Here is a 15,755-nt window from a genome sequence, read left to right on the forward strand (position 1 = left end):
TCCTCCCCGCCCCTCTCCAGCCCTCCTCCCGCCCCTCTCCAGCCCTCCTCCCGCCCCTCTCCAGCCCTCCTCCCCGCCCCTCTCCAGCCCTCCTCCCCGCCCCTCCCCACCCCCTCCTCCTCCCCGCCCCTCTCCAGCCCTCCTCCCCGCCCCTCCCCACCCCTCTCCTCCTCCCCGCCCCTCTCCAGCCCTCCTCCCCGCCCCTCTCCAGCCCTCCTCCCCGCCCCTCCCCGCCCCTCTCCTCCTCCCAGTCCTGCCCGCGGCTCCCCAGTTCCTGGTGAAGATGGCGCTCCCCGTGGCCGCGCGCTCTGGCCGGCTTCTGCGAGACCCCGCGCTGCGGCCCCGGCTGCTGGCCGCCAGGTGCCAGGTGAGCGCAGCCGGTGAGGGGAAGGCGCCAGCGCGGCCTCGCCAGCCCGACCCGCGCCTTCCTGCGCCCCTGTCGCTCTTGCCCCTTCTGTCCTCCTGCGCCCCTGTCCCTCCGGCCCCTTCTGTCCCCTCCTTGCCCGTGTCTCCTGCCCGCGCTGCGTCCCCATCTCCTGGTTTCCCCCGGCCCTTCTTTCCCCTTCTCCGTCTGCCCCTTCTGTGCGCGCCTGTTCCCGCCGCCAGGCGCTGGACGCAAGTTTAGGAAAAGTTTAGGAAGAGTTCCTCGGTGTTCCCGAGTCCCGAGGTTTCACTTCCAGGGCTGCCAGGGCTAGTTTTGAAAGTCCGAGGCTCCGAGCGCGCGTCAGGCAGGCCACGTGGTAAACATGCCCGAAACCCTGGGCCTAGCCGGGGTGCAACTCACCTGACCTTGGACCTCCTGCCAGTTCCACTTCTGTGGACTCGAGGGTGCTCAGCTGGAGAAAACCGGAAGCCCTTTCCCTCCCTTCAGCAAACAGCTGCTGGCCTGTCCACCTTCTCCGTGCTCTGGGGAGGTCACACCAAAGGAGGGCAGTGGACACTGAAGGGCTGTCCCAGCTTGTCCCCGGTGTGGACTCTACTGCGGGCTGTGGGGCTGTGGCAGGCTTCGCACAGGGGGAGACCGTGGGGTGAAGTTCTGACGGGCCATGCTCCCCGAGAAGCCACTAGCCCCAGACTCCTGGTTCCCACAGATTCTCTCTTTTTCAAGAAGGGACAGTCTGGGGCTCAGCCACAGCCCATCAATGACCTTGCCCATTGCCCCATTTTTCATTGATAAGAGGCAAGTTATCACTCATACATTTTCAAACAGGATATGCTTCCTATATTTCTTAAGAAAACTGGAAAAAAAATAGCTGATGCTTTTCCAAGTTAAGAAAACTGGAAAAAAAAATAGCTGATGCTTTTCCAAGTTACTCCAAGCTTTGCTTAATTAAGACACCTGAGTTATGGTTTTCTTTTTTCCTCTCCTTCCATTTCCTGACATCCCATTTCTCTGTTTCTGTGAATTTAAAAGGCGCTGATACTTACTCCTGTAAAGTCCCTGAGAGGCACCTCACAGTGTGTTGGGGTGGTAAGAGGATGGCGGTTTAGTCTAATTAAAATCACTAGTCACAGTTGACACAGAGGAAAGAGAACACCTCCAGGTGACCCACGTCTATTCGGTATGTAGGTGTCACAGAAAACCAGAACGAGGGCGCTCTGAGCGTGGACTTGAACTCAGGAGACCTGGGCCATGGCGAGTGAAAACCCCAGGGAAGGAAGGACTTGTACAGGGAAAACTGACAATGCAGAGTGTTGGGCTCACATAGGTGGGGTCTCCTGGCCTGTCCAAGGGACAGAAGCCTGATCCCAACACTAGAGAGACTGCTGGGCATGGACGCCCGGGGTTTGGCAGGAAGACCGGGTAAGGAGATCAGTCTCTGGCTCCATCTGGTTGCTTTGATTCACACACTTGGGGTGCTTTGTGATACTGTGAGCTCCAGGCTTGGAAGATGAGAGCCGCTTTTCTAAAGGCGGGAGTTCTGGCAGTGTCCGGGAAACAGAAATGAGCATTACTAGCATCTGCTCCCGCAAGCTCTGTTCATGGGCAGAAAAATGAAGCCCTAAAGAAGTTCAGCGACTCATGCAGGGTCACAAGAGTTTGTGGCAGAACCGATTGCAGAGTGAAGGCTTACCCTCGAGTTTCTGTTACCCTGGGCTCTCACCTCTAAGTGGAGTTTCCCCATGAAAATAGCACAGGGCTTACTCGGGTACCAGTAGTATTTATATATGACATCCAGTCACCTGCACGGGCGACACCGTTTTTTTCTTTGGGAACATTGTGATATGGGTCGTGGCTTGTAAGGGATTCCATTTTCGGTTTCTGGGATGCTTCTCATATCTGTGCCCTGTGAGTCTGATTGGATTAGTGTACATCCCTAGCTTCTGGCCCATGGCAGACATTACAGTTGGACTTGGCCTGCTTTCTCCACCAAGCCTGAGAATCCTCACCCAGTATCTCAGAAATCTGTGCCCGCTCTTGCCCCAGACCTGCTTTGTACAGGGCTGTTGTGCCCAGGCAGATAAGAGACCCGCTTTCTGCTCTCAGAAGCAGCTCGAGCTGATTTCACAAAGATATCCAGAGAATAACATTTGCTCCTTCCCATGGTTAAATGTGATGGAAGTTTTTAAATTTCTTCTACTCTTGGCTTCAGTGTTTGGACTTGACTGACATGCGATCCTTTATAGGGCTCTCCTTAGCTCTCTCTTATTTTTACCTGCATTTCATCCAGCCGTACCTCTGGCAGGACTGTCCAGCCCAGGGGTTTGGGCTGGTGAATGAGGCAGGCAGAGGCCTTTCCCATGGCAGACTTTGCTTTTGTGGGACTGGGATGAACCAGATTGAACTCGTGCAAGATGTTTTCTGCCAGAGAGAGAGAGAGAGAGAGAGAGAGAGGCTGTGAATGACCTTGAGCAGGGTCCTGGGATGGGAGTGGACGCTTAGCCCCAGGCAGGTAGGATCAGGCAAAAGCCCTAGACAAAGGTGGTGTTTTTTGTTTAGGCTTTTTTTTTTTTTTTTTTAAATCGACACAGAACATGTCCTGAAAAATGTGTGTGTTACAGCTTCATGAATTTGTACCAGTGGGACCCTCCTGGTAGCCAGGTCCAGAGCAGGAAGGTAACTTAACAGCAGCCCAGGCCCCAGGGGTCCTTCCCATCACTAGCCGTCCCTAGCAAGGGTAACCTGGCACACACACACTTCACGTAGGCGGAATCACGCAGCATGCACACGCGTACTCAACGCTGCTCCCCATCGTGAGACCCTGGAGGTGACTTCTTGACGTCTGAGCTGCGTGTTGGCGTAGCCAGCCCCGTGAGGCTCAGCAGGGTAGAGAAGAGGTGCCAAGGCCCCGAGGTGGGAGTCAGTTAAGGAAAGGGAGGATGTGCCCCTACCACCAGGAGACGTTCAGGGTCTGGTGAGAAGTTTTTGAACTTTTTAGAGTGTTTGCATAGCTTGCACAGAATTACACAGCTAAAAAAATAAAACCCTGCAGGGTCTGAGTCCCAGTCCTGGCTGTTGGAGCTCAGGCATATAATTACTACACTGGACACGTGTCCTGTTATACGTCTGAACCTGGCTGGCCTGGGAAGTGCCAGTGGAGTGGTGGTCAGTGGACTGTGTGCTTCAGGTCAGTCTGACCACTGTTGCAGATCGTTCTACAGATGCAGATCCTGGCAGGCAGGAGCTGTGCTGTGGGGTTCAGAGAGCCAGCCCCGTGGACAGGTGCTGGACACTTGCTGTGGTAATGCAGCGGGTGCTGCCTGCCAGGCGAGCCCTTGGTGCACCCCGGGCCGGGGCCCCTGGGTGTTCAGGATCCTGTGCCCTCTCCTCCTGGCCGTGCATTCTGTCCTCAGGGGTCCTAGACGTGGGCAGGCCCAGCTGTGGAATCTGGAGCCCGAGGGGTGTGTATGGTCAAGCACTCACACCCCTGCCCTTCAGGACGGATGGCTCAGCTTCCCTTTCTCTCCTCCTGCGTGTGCGAGGACAAGGTGGATGGATGGCTTTGGAAGTGGGGGGCTGAAGGTTGTGCAAGTTCTCTCTCCGCTCAGTGAGGCTGTGCAGGGGCTGGAGGCTCTGATTTCCCTGGAGAGTCAACACCTGACTTTTTTCTTTTTAATGAAGTACAGCTGCGATCTCTGCAGTTAGAAAAGAGACTCCATCTCAAGTGATCGAGGTGCGAAACTGTGTGTCGGGGAAGACCCTGAAGTGTCCTGAGTCGGTTCTGTTTGCTGTTAAGTGAGGCGTCTCCTCAACGGGCAGGGGCTGGGCGCAGGGCCCCGCGGGGTGAGAACCGCTGCCCGCGCTCCTTGGCCGGGTTCTGCAGGCACAAAACCCAGGAAGTGCCTCAGTATGTCGTCTTGTGGGGAGGAAGAGAAATCCCACCAGTCACCTAGGCCCCGAGTCCTGGCGCCCTCCTCTCTACGCAGTCTGGAGTTGTCATTCAAAGGCGGCACCTTTGGTGACCTGATGGAACGCTTTGCCTGCAGTCTGTGGGCGCACCCGGAGCTCCACGGGAAGGGCACCCGGGGAGGCGGCTCTCCAGGGGAAGCGGCTCCGGCAGGCGCTTTTCTGTGAGGAAGGGTGGGGAGAACGTGAGGAAGGGTGGGGAGAGGTGGTGGACTTGTAGGCAGCGAGGAGGGAGGATAGGGCTGCGGAGAGCTCAGGACTGGGCAGGTCACACCGCCCCTAACTGGAAATCCAGCGAACAGGGCTCACCTGTCAAGAGTGGGTACGCCCAGGAAGCCCCCCAGAGGCAGAAACCCCAGCACTTGGGTTCTTCTCCACAACCCAGTGCTCAAGAGACTCCTGGGCAGAGGGACGCACTTAGCCAAGACCCCCGAGTGCAGAGGACGCAGCGGCCCTGGCCTGCAGGAGCTCAGGTTGGCTGGCACCGTCGACCTGTGGGCCCGGGGTCGCTGTAGGGCAGGAGGGCTGGGACCTCAGTGTTCGTGCTCCTTCAGACAGGTCCTCCCCTCGTCTTCGCCCCAGGGGCTGTTATGCTGTATCATCCCTCACGGTACTTGACGGCTGTCTTTGGGTGACTGTGTCTCTGCTTTCTCCCCCGGCCTGGCTGCTGCTTCCCGGACTTGCCCGTGGTCTGTGCCTGAGTGGGTGCCCGGAGCAGAGCGGGAGGAGTGGCCCAGGGACGTGGGGGGCCTGTGTGGGTGCCCCAGGCAGCGGGAGGAGGAAGGGGCTCGTGAGGTGTGCAGGACAGGCTTTCATGGAAACGGGACCAGTTATCGAGTGTTTAGCTGCCATGGATGGCAAAGGGACTGTCACACCGTCCCGTCTCCTGTAAAGGCTCTGAGGCATGGAGCTGTCCCCTGGTACCTCGCTTGGTCACAGTGCTGGGCGCTGCTTGCCCCACAATGATGAACACTTATGCTCTTACGTCATGACGCTGTCAGCAGAAGGCCCAGCGGGGGCCTCGTTGTTCACTTAACCTGCCCACCTGCCTTTCCCAGTCTCCTTGCCATGGGTCATTTGGCCTCTGCCACCTTGGGCATGGTGGTCAGCTCTGCACAGTTGTCCTGCTGGGCTCTTGACTGGCTCCCTCTCTTTCTGGCCTTGGGGTCTAGGAAACAGTAGCACAGGGGTGGAGGGCCAGAGCTCTGGGTTCGAATTCACCTGAGTTCAAATTCTAGATCCCCCGTGTTCTTGCTCTGCAGCCTGGAAAGAACCGTCTGTTCTCGCAGGTGGCTACACAGATTAAATAAGATGATATGTAAAACGTTCGGCATTGTGATGAGGTCATGGGCCTGCAGTGGTTCTTTCTCTCGAAGTGAATTTGAAGCTAAATTTATTTGCCTTCTTTAAAAGGCTTTATGGAGCTAGAAACTCTCCTTTCCCAGACTCCATAGAAATTCATCATGTGCTGTCATCTCAGAGTTGGGCACTGGTTGGTGCTCCCCTGTATCTTATTTCACGTCCAGGCTGTAACAGCGTGTGGGGCACGAGCGAGTATTCCCAGTTTACACCTGAGAAAGGGGAGGCTCTTGGAGGAACCTGGCCCCCAGGGTCCCCCTATCTCCAGGCTCCCGCGGGCAGATGGGGTGAAGGTCTGGTGGGGCTCTGGTTCTAGGGGTGAGGGTCATGTGGTGTCAGTCTATCTGGGAAGGTCTGCAGCTGGCTTGTGGACTGGGTGGCGTCTGGCTTCACGTGCGGCAGAGGTTTGAGATGGGCCATCTGGAGAGTGGCCGGCATCAGCTCTGTCCCAAGGCCTTGGCCGTCTGCCTGAATCAGCCTGGCCTTGGGCCCAGGATGCTGGGGGGATGCCAACATTTTGTCACCTTCCTAGCATGGACTGTGGGGGATGGCCATCAGGATGGCGTTTCCTGGTATTCCACTTCAGACTTTGACCAGTGCTGAGTCCGTGGCCAGCTTTCTCTCTTTCTAGAAATGACTGTGTAAGAGTAGCCCTTAGGCCCTCACCAGGAAGGTAGGCGGGGACTCCTAGCCTCACCTCTAAAATCACTGGCACTGCAGACTGGGGGGAAGATGGAACGCGTGGATTGGCTGGAGATGCAGCCACGCCCGGGGGTAACTGGAAGTTGAGTCCTGTGGGTGAGGCAGGGGTCTGGCCTCGCTTTTCCACCGCACCCATTTCTCCACTGTTTGCTCCATTTCAGCCTCAGTAGGCTCAGCAGGGCTGCCTTGTGGAGTCTGAGCAGCCGGTAGTGAGGAGATGAGGCTGGAGGGGGGAGCAGAGTCCTGGGGACCCACGTGAGCTGGGTGGCGGAGCTGAGCTTGCACTCGGGGCGATGGGGAGCCATGGAGGGCTTTAAAGGTGAACCAGGGGGCAGGGTCTTGTTTTCTGGATGTGGTGTGCACAGCTTTGGAGGCCCACGAGAACGGAGCCCACCTGAGGATTCTGCGTGGGCTCGGAGCTGAGTCACTGCACCAGGATAGAAGGCATAAGCCAGGACTGGGACCAGGCGACCTGCTTCGGATCTTGCCGTCAACACTCTGGAAAGCCTTGTGATCTTGGAACATTGGTATATTTTATCTGCTTTTCTTTCTCACATTTCAACATCTCGGGAGGCTGAGTGTATCCTTACATGTGTCATGGGTTGTTGACGGCACCCCCTACATAAAGCCCAGACGGTGGGGGACGATGAAGGTGTGGGCCACCTGTTTGTCACCCAACTTGGGACACTTTTGAGGGTGACGTTAATCAGTGGTTATCCCAGGACAGCAGGCAGGGCCTGGACGGCCCCTGACTGAGATGGAGCCACTGCTGGCAGTGGGGATGGGAGGTAACGGTGGACGTTAATAAACACGAGGCTGGACAGGACCCATGATCTCCCTGCTAGGGCCCATTGCTGGCCTGTCCCGTGCCCAGGTGTGCTGTGGACATGGTTAGGGACCTGGGAAGAGAGCAGGCCTGTGAAAGAAGGGGAAGACCCCAGGTGAGCCAGGCTTGCGAGGAGTGGAGGTCTCTGTCTACCCAGCCTCAGGGCCGTCCTGGACCTGTTGCCGTGGGCAGCACTGCTCGGCTGCCCAGTCACTCCCTTGCCCCTCTCTGAGCTGGGCCCACAGCCCTCGTTGGTGGAAGGAGGCCTTCTTGGACTTGGCTCCACAGGAGGGGAGGGGAGGGGCGTACAGACCTGAGGGTGGTGGGTGGCTCCTTCATGCCTGTGTGCTCTCCGCCCGGTCCGTTGCCCCATCTGCTGCCCGCCTGGTCAGTTGCCCCGTCCACTGCCCACCTGGTCAGTTGCTAGCAGCAACCTTTCTTCATAATCTGCACTTATGAAGAGGGGCTGTCCACTCCCGCCCCTCCCCTCCCACCCAGCTTCTGCCTCCCAGAGTTTTATGGTTGTTATTTACTTAGGCTGGGCTGCAGGTTGGATCAGGGCATTGTACGTGCTGCACAAATGCTCCATCCCTGAGCTGCACCCACAGCCATGTTTGCTTTTTTTTAAATTTTGAGACAGGGTCTCCCTAAGTTGCAGAAGCTGGCCTCGAACTTGTGATCCTTCTGTCTCAGCCTCACGAACTGCTAGGGTTGCAGGTGTGTGCTGCTGCATCCGGCCAGAATTTCACAATTCAGGCAGCAAGAGAATCTCCAGCTCATCCTCATGGACTCAGTCTCCGGTCACTGGCCAGCTCAGAGGTTGCTGGCTTTGCCTACTGCATCCCCTGCACCCACTGCTGTGCTGGTAGTAGAGGGCCATGGAGAGAGCAGGCCTGGGGGCAGCGCGGGCCTGGGCTGCTGCACTGGAGACCTGTGCAACCTCTGTCCTCAGGAATGGCTGCTGCCCACTCTCGGCTTCTCTCTGGGTGCACGTTCAGGTTGCTTTCTTCCCTCTTGGCCTCCTAGGGGCCTGAAGCTGCTTGTCTGTCCACTCTGGTCTGAGCTGAGTGACCTCGCCATGGGTGTCCAGGCAGTGGCCACGGGCTTGCCTCAGCCTGTTTTGTCATCGCAGGGCCAGGTGGCTCTGGATGGTGCGTCACTAAGTGGTCAAGCAGGTGTCACTGGGGCCAGGTGGGCTCTGCCAGGCTGGTGTGCACAGGGCCTCCCACGGGGCCAGAAGGCATGCTCTGGGCCTCCTGGTGTCCTGCACTGTGTGCTTCCCAGGGAGGATCTGTCTGAGTCTGTTTGAAGCTACTTTCTGCAGGACCCCCCCCTGGGCAGCCTGCCCTTAGTTCTCTTGCAGAAGCAGCTGCTCCCCAGGTTGGCTCCGCTCCCCCGGGTTGCCCAGGTTGAGGCCCGGGACCCGTCCAGCCCGAGCGTCCGGAGGGAGATCCCTTATTTATGTTTACGACTGAGGTGCATTTGAGAGCAGAAGGGAAGGCTGTTAGCAGTCACACCAGGCCAACAGGGAAAGCCGGCCTCGGACCACAGGCCTGGGCTCAATCCTGGTCTCAGGGCTTAGTGGGTTTGTGACCTTGTGACAGTTAGGCACACATTTGATTGCACTTTTCCACATTTTGACATCTCTGAGACGCACGTGTTCCTTATGCTTTGTGTCATGGAGCGGTGGGTGGATTTTCCCCCAAGGCATATTAAATTGGTGTATCTTGCAGGTGTTGGCTTCTTGGTTTTGGTGAAACTTGGTGTGTTCTTGAGCCTCGGCTTCCTGTCTACAGAATGGAGAGAGTCACAAGACTCACTTCCCAGAGTCACGCTGAGCATCAGAGACACCTAGGTCCTGTGCCCCGAGTGATGAATCATTGTCAATAAACCAGGAAGTGTTATTTCTGTAAATAGTCTCCTTCGGCCAGGCATGGTAGCTCACGCCTGGCATCCCAGCTGCTGGGGAGGCTGAGGCAGGAGGATCCTGAGTGGGAGGCCAGCCTCAGCAACTCGGTGAGACCTTGTCTCAAAGTAAAAAGCACAAAGGGTCAGGGTACAACTCAGTGTTGGAGTGCTTGGGGCCCCGGGTGTGTCCCTGGTACCTCATGTCCACGTGTGCGCGCCCGCAGAGGCTCCTTCAATGCCCTGTCTTCCCCCCAGTCCCCTCCGCCCATGACCTGCAAGGGACGTTAACAGAGAGGCAGGACTTGTGAGTGAAGGGGGCAGTGACGTGGAGGAGAGGCCCGCGGTCCCCCGGGTGCTCAGAGTGCACGGCTGGGTGCAGTCTGTTGGGAAGGACGTCTGCTCGCGGGCCGGGCCTGGGTAGTGGAGAGGCCTCCTGTCTCAGCTGAGTGCCCGGGTGCTCGGCTTTCTGATCGGCTCCCTGATCGGCTCCCGCTGCTGCTGCTCCCGCTACTGCCACGCGCTGCACTTTGGGGACTCATGTGGTCACTGGCCTCTGAAAACCAGCGGGAACGTTTGACCGTCCTGTGGCCTGCAGGTCTCCGTGGGCTTTTAGTAAGTCATGCAGAAAGCTGAGAATTGTCAGTTATTCTTGACTCAGGGAGAACTGTTCGCGACGAGTGCTTCTTCCTGAAGAGTCAGAGCTCTCCGAAGGTGATGTAACTTCAGAATTGAAAATGAGTGCTATGGGGCAAACTAAAAAGAGTTTTCGAGTTATTCCCTCTTTTATAATTAACACGAGGAAAAGAAAGTAGCGTTTGGCTAATTGGAAAAGCCAGGTAAGTTCCGAGAGGGCGCGGCTGTTAGCAGCCTGTCTGCAGCCATTTCAGAAGGCTGCTGTGTGCCCCGAGGCTGTGGGCAGGCGCCCTGCAGCACCCCGGTGGAAGACGGGCCTCCCTGGCCAGGAGGATCCAGCAGCAGCTCCCAGGCCCCTGGTGGAGCGGGGTGTGCGTGTACTGGATCCCGTCTTTTTCTTCAATGTCAATTTATGGTGAGGCTTTTATGAGTGGCATAAAATAGATTTTACGACTGTATTTTATATAAAATATAATTTTAATATGGAGAGAATTTACAGAGTTAAAGTTTATATAAAGATGAGAGAAATATACTCCATTTCCTTTTCCATTAAAGGCCCCAAGTAGGGATGCCCAGTGACAGGCTTTCATTGATCTTAACGATGGCCGTCTGTCAGTGACGTCGCGGTTCCGGCATCCTGGCTGGGTGGCCCTCTCCTGGAGCCTCCCGCTGTGCTTCGGGACAGTTTCCCCGTGTTCCTTGGAGTCCTTTTGTTTTTCTTGCAGATCTGGGAGGGAGCCCAGTCCCTTGGCACCCGGGCAAGCATCCACTGCTGGGCTGCACCCCTGCCCCAGTCTTCCCCCCAGGTCACAGAAGTGTCCCTTTCTGGGGCTCTGAAGTTTTAAATAAGTAACACAGTCCTCGTTTAGGAGAGGTCAGTTGTGCACAGGGAGCAGTGTCTTGGGTCCAGTTTGAGGCACTGAGGGAGGAGGCGAAGGAAGTGCTTTTTTGGATGAAAGATTGTTCCTGCAGATGCTCCATGTACGTCTGAAACCAGAGGCACTAGGCTATGGCCGTGCCTCGTCTGTCGTTTAGAGTTTTGGTGCTTTGTTAGTGTACTGGGGTGAAGTCGAGCTCACCAGGTGCAGCACAGCGTGCCTTCATGTTGCTGGCAGCCCCCAGCAACATCCACACGGAGCTTATTCAGCTGCCCCACGAAGACCCTGCACCCTTTAAACAGAAGCCCCGGGAAACGGGAGACGGGGCACAAGAGGTTTAGTCACGGTTCCCAGGTGACAGGCCTCCAGCTGACCTTCTGGGGCTCCTGGCCTTGGTCTCCCTACCGTGAGGTCACTGTTCATGCTCGATGGGGTCCTGCCTTTGACACCCTCCTTGCTGGGCCTGGCGTGAAGCTGACCTGGAAAGACGCCCACCATCAAGGCTGTGAGCCAGCTCCGTCAGCAGAGGCTTCACGGCCCCTGAGGTTCCACTCGGTGCAGGGTGTTTCGTCATGTGCCATGACTTTGACTAGTCTAGGGACCTCATCTGAGAGGAGCCCGACCACACCGCCCAGTGACTGGCTCGTTTGATTCAGCGTGACATGGCGGGGGGGGGTTCCCATGTTGTAGCACCGTCACAGCTTTCCCCGTGAGGCTGTGTGGGGTTTCATCCCGTGTGAATGGTTTCCTTTTGTGCATTCATGGGTCGGGGGGCGGTGGCTCACTTCCTGTGCTGGGCTGTTGCACCTGACAGCAGTGTATTCCAGCTCAGTGGGCACATGTGTAGACTGGAGTCTCAGGTAGAGTTTGGGCTTGGTTTCCAATTTCCCGTGTCTACTTAAGGTGCCTGTTGGGAAGAGTTTTCCTGGTAATATTCTGTAAGACATTGCACCATTTACCCTTCCAGTGGGCATCTGTCAGTGTGGCATGGCGTGCTGGGGGCTCAGGAGGTGGTAGGTAGCCCAGGAAGGAGATAGCTGCTGCCCTTGGGAGCTTGCAGTCTGCCCGGGGGCCTGTGGGGAAACTGGGGGTTCCAGTGAGCCGTCTGCTGTGGCAGGGGCTCCTGGTGCTCAGGGGTACAGTTGTCTGCTTCTCTTGGCCTCACCCAGACCATGGCTCTTAATAACGCCTGGAAAACTCGGAAAAACAGGCATCTGACTTATCCAGCATATTCTAGGGTCTGCAGCTGGCCTTTGAAGACGTGGTCCTGTGGAGTCCTGGCGCTGACCTGGGTGGTAGGCATCAGTGCTGCCATGGCCAAGCCTTTTCAGAGGGTGGCAAACCCTGGTTCAGAGACTTTGAGCCTGTTGTCACTGCTGTTCCTGCACAAGGTCTGGGATGCCACTCACAGTGGTCGTGGAACTTCCTGAAGTCCTAGCCTCCAGCACCTTAGAATGAGACCCTGTGTCGAGTCTTCACAGAGGTCACTAGGGGGTCCGAGTCCAACAGGACTGCTGTCCTTGTCCAGACCTTGTCACCCACGGGGAGAAAGCAGTGGGGATGAGGCCCGGGGGTTCTGCAAGCCAAACTGGCGGCAGCCCACAGGAGCCGGGAGCACGGGACAGACTCCCTGTCCCCGCCCTGGACAGACCCACCTGCCGACCACTCCTTCTAGTGTCAGCCTCCAGAGCTGCAGGACGGCCTGATTCTGTTCCTTGAGCCACACGGACTGTGGCTGCCATGGCTTGGACAGGAGAGCTAAATGCTGGGTGGTGACGGCAGGCAGGTGGGCGTGGCCGGAGGAGGTGGGTCACTGGGGGTGTGTCCTGGAAGGGCGAGTCATCTCTGGACCTACCACCCCTGCTTCCTGGCTGCCCTGCGTGGAGCAGAACTCCTCACCGTGCCCTTCTGCCATGGAAGGCTGCCACCTTGTCCCAGAGCAATGGAATCGGCCACGTGTGGACTGACCCTCTGAAACCACGAGCCCCAGTTCACCTTTTCCGGCTCTAAGTTGCTTTTGGGTATTTTGGTCATGGCAACGCGAATCTGGCCAGCCTGGTGGTATTGACGATGGCAGTCCCAGGAGCCTGACGCACGCACCAGTGAGCCTCTTACTCTGCACGTTTGCACAGGCTGAGAGTGACAGGTGTCACCCTGTTTGATGATGAGCACAGGAGCACTCTGCTCTGAGGGTGGGGGGGTCAGGTGCGTCTGCAGCTGCGTGTCCAGCCCAACCTTCCTTTCTGTTCTGGGACGCCTCTGGAGCCTTGAGCTTGTTCCAGTGGGGCGTACCAGCTGCTCACAGGCAGCCCGTGAGCCAGGACCCTCTCCTGTCCTGCCCTGTGCTCCCGTGCTGGCTCCTGAAGGCACCAGTGTGAGATCCCAGAAGCTCTGACCAGTCTGAGAGTGGGACCAGGCAGAGGAGTTGCCATTGAGAAGACCAGGCTGCAGCCTCCCCCTGCGGCCTCCCCCTGCGGCCTCCCCCTGCGGCCCAGGTGGGTGGTCCAGAGGATTTTACCCAGTAGGAAGAGAGGGGGTGAGGCAGGCCTATTCAGCCAGACCTGTCAATTCTGGTGTTTTTCAGTTTTCTTTTAAATAAGAACACAGCAGACTCCATTGTCTTTTTGGAAACTCACCTAAAAGCCCATTCTCTTTATTCAGACAGCTCTACCCAAGGTTGAACAATAGCCCCCTGCCTTTTAACACCTGTGCTGCAGGCCTTTGGAAAACCAGTGGCGTAACTTAATCTGGCTGATTCTGTAGTCAGCATTACACCCAGCACTGTTTTTCTTCAGTGATATAAAGTTGAAATTTAAGAATAATCAGCTCGCAATCAAAAGCTGATTATAAAGGAACAATAATGAACATAAAAGTGAAATCGCTTCTCAGGGTTATAATGAAAGAAGAAAGAAGGAGCAGTTAGTAGCAGTTGAAAGAGAAGTGATCAAAAAAAAAAAAAAAAAAAAGCTTGGTTGTGCTGGTAAGAAATCGTGGGTGAGGGTGAGCCAGCCGGGGTCTGGGCTGCTTCAGGGAGGATGGGAGCAGCCACTCATGGAGTCTCGGTGGGTGAGGTCAGGAAGCTGCTGTGGTTTAGCGCTGAATGGTGTGTGTTCTGGTCCACTGGTTGGCTGTGTGGCTCCAGGTCAGATGCTTGACTTCTCTTGAGACTCAAGTTTCCTTATTCAGCTCATTTGACATATACCCTTCTGTTGGGAGTCAGGTTGTGCCCTGAGTTAGACACACATGTCACTTTGCAGAGCAGGCACTAGAACAGGGCTTCCGGAGTGGAGTACCCCAGCGGCAGTGCACGGCCCGTCCTGGTGAGGAGGAGTGGTGTTGGATACTGGAGAGTCACACAGTGCTCCTTATTACTGCCTTTTCTTCTGGTTGAACCCGGGGCCCGTGCTGTCCCACGGAGCCACACCCCAGCCCTTGTTATTTGGAGACAGATGGACTCCTTGCCAGGTTGCCCAGGCTGACCTGGAACTTGTGATCCTCCTGCCTCAGCCTCCTGAGTAGCTGGGCAACAGGCGTGGTGTGTTACCCTTCTGTTTATCTTTGAAGCCTTTGCGTTTTGTCAGGGAGAATTCCTCAGTTCTGGTTCTGTGTGAATGTTTGGCTCAGGACTTTCTTCCCTCACTAGTCGGAATCTCTCTCTCTCTTATCACCTTTGCCAGTGTCACCCCAGCTGACACAAATGGTGTAAGTGGCCACCGGAAGTTTCTTTTTAAAATAAATCATGGGCATGACGGAGCACGTCTGTAATCCCAGTGACTTGGGAGGCTGAGGCAGGAGGACTGCAAGTTCAAGGTCAGCCTCAGCAACTTAGTGAGACCCTGTTTCAAAGTTAAAAAAAAAGGGGGGGGGGTTGTGTGCTGGGAGTGTAGCTCAGTGGGAGGACCTGGCTTCCATCTCTAGCACTGGGTAAAAGAAATCTGATGTCAAAGCCACATCACAAGGGAATAAATAATAGGATTGGATTAAAAGGACAGTTTTACGTCATTGATGCTGACGTGTGACAGCAGGAAGAGGTGGACTTGACAAGGTGACTGGGCAGGAACCTCCCGCCCTGCACCGCCTCCAGCCTGTTAAGGTCCCCGTGCAGGGCCGCTCGCCGGCTCTCCTGTGAGGCCGCGGTGTGGAGTCCCTCTCCGCGTGTGGGGACAGGTGCTCTGGTCTTGGGCGGCCCAGCCCCAGAGCTGTGAGCCGTGTGGTTCTGCTGGCCCGGCCGAGCTGTTCCGTTATAGCAGCACAAATGGGCTGAGGCGTTGTGTTGGCAAAACACTAGAGGAGGCTTGGGCCAGTTAGATAAATAATGGTCCTGTGGCAGAGCCTGTGGACGCTGGTGTGTGGGTGGCCTGACATCTCCACAGCCCTGGGCACAGCCTGACATGTGCCCTCTATAATCATCTGTCCCGCGTCCGTCCACTTAGCAGGTGCTGCTGGTGACAGGCCTGCCACTGTCCCTGGTTGTCTGCTGCTCCTGTGGACCCCAGGGGTGCCCCGTAGCAGGACGGATCCTCCGGTGACCGCCTCTCCTTCCCAGGTAGATCTGTGTCTGCGTTTCCCATGATGTGCGCTTTCTCTTGATTTGGATTTTTGAGATGTGGCCTTGAACTCCTGGTCTCAGCAGTCCTCCTCTGCGGCCTCCTGGGTAGTTGGTCCACTGACCCCGGCTCTGTGTGTTCTTAAAATAGTTAAGGGAGGAGGGAGACAAGTGTAAGTGGGTGCACCTCTTGTTGGGGCAAGGAAGTCATCACAGGTACGGTGACAGTCCCCCAAAGGGACCAGAGCGTGAGCTGCGGAGCCATCTGCAGGGAGAGTTCCAACCGAGTGAGCGGCAGGAGCAGAGGCCTTGCAAGGGGGCCCTGGGCCTGTCCTGTCCACACACAGGCAGCAGAGCATCGGGAGGGAATTGGCAGGGATCTGGGACAGATGGGCAGCTGCGATGTGTCCATGGTGTATGGCCCAACCTGGTTCCTTCCTTCCCTGGGGACTGAGCCCAGGGGTGCTCTGCCACTGAGCCACATCTCCAGCCCATTTTATTTTCTGCTTTGAGACAGGGTCTCGCCAAGTTGCGGAGGCTGGCCTTGAACTTGCA

At 56.6% G+C, this 15,755-nt stretch overlaps 1 protein-coding gene across 1 annotated transcript in view; it reads left to right on the forward strand.

Moving 5' to 3' along the window:
- The first annotated feature begins 237 nt into the window (after nucleotides 1-237).
- Nucleotides 238-15,755, forward strand: part of Suclg2 (succinate-CoA ligase GDP-forming subunit beta) — a 196,251-nt gene continuing 180,733 nt past the window's right edge. The window contains exon 1 of the mRNA XM_046425449.2: nucleotides 238-367. Within this exon, the coding sequence (XP_046281405.1) occupies nucleotides 284-367 (84 nt within the window). The 5' untranslated portion in view covers nucleotides 238-283. The remainder of the gene's footprint in view (nucleotides 368-15,755) is intronic.

Source organism: Marmota monax, unplaced genomic scaffold (assembly GCF_021218885.2).
Source record: "Marmota monax isolate L192 unplaced genomic scaffold, Marmota_monax_Labrador192_F-V1.1 WCK01_AAM20220418_F8-fsc00028, whole genome shotgun sequence".
NCBI lineage: Eukaryota > Metazoa > Chordata > Mammalia > Rodentia > Sciuridae > Marmota > Marmota monax.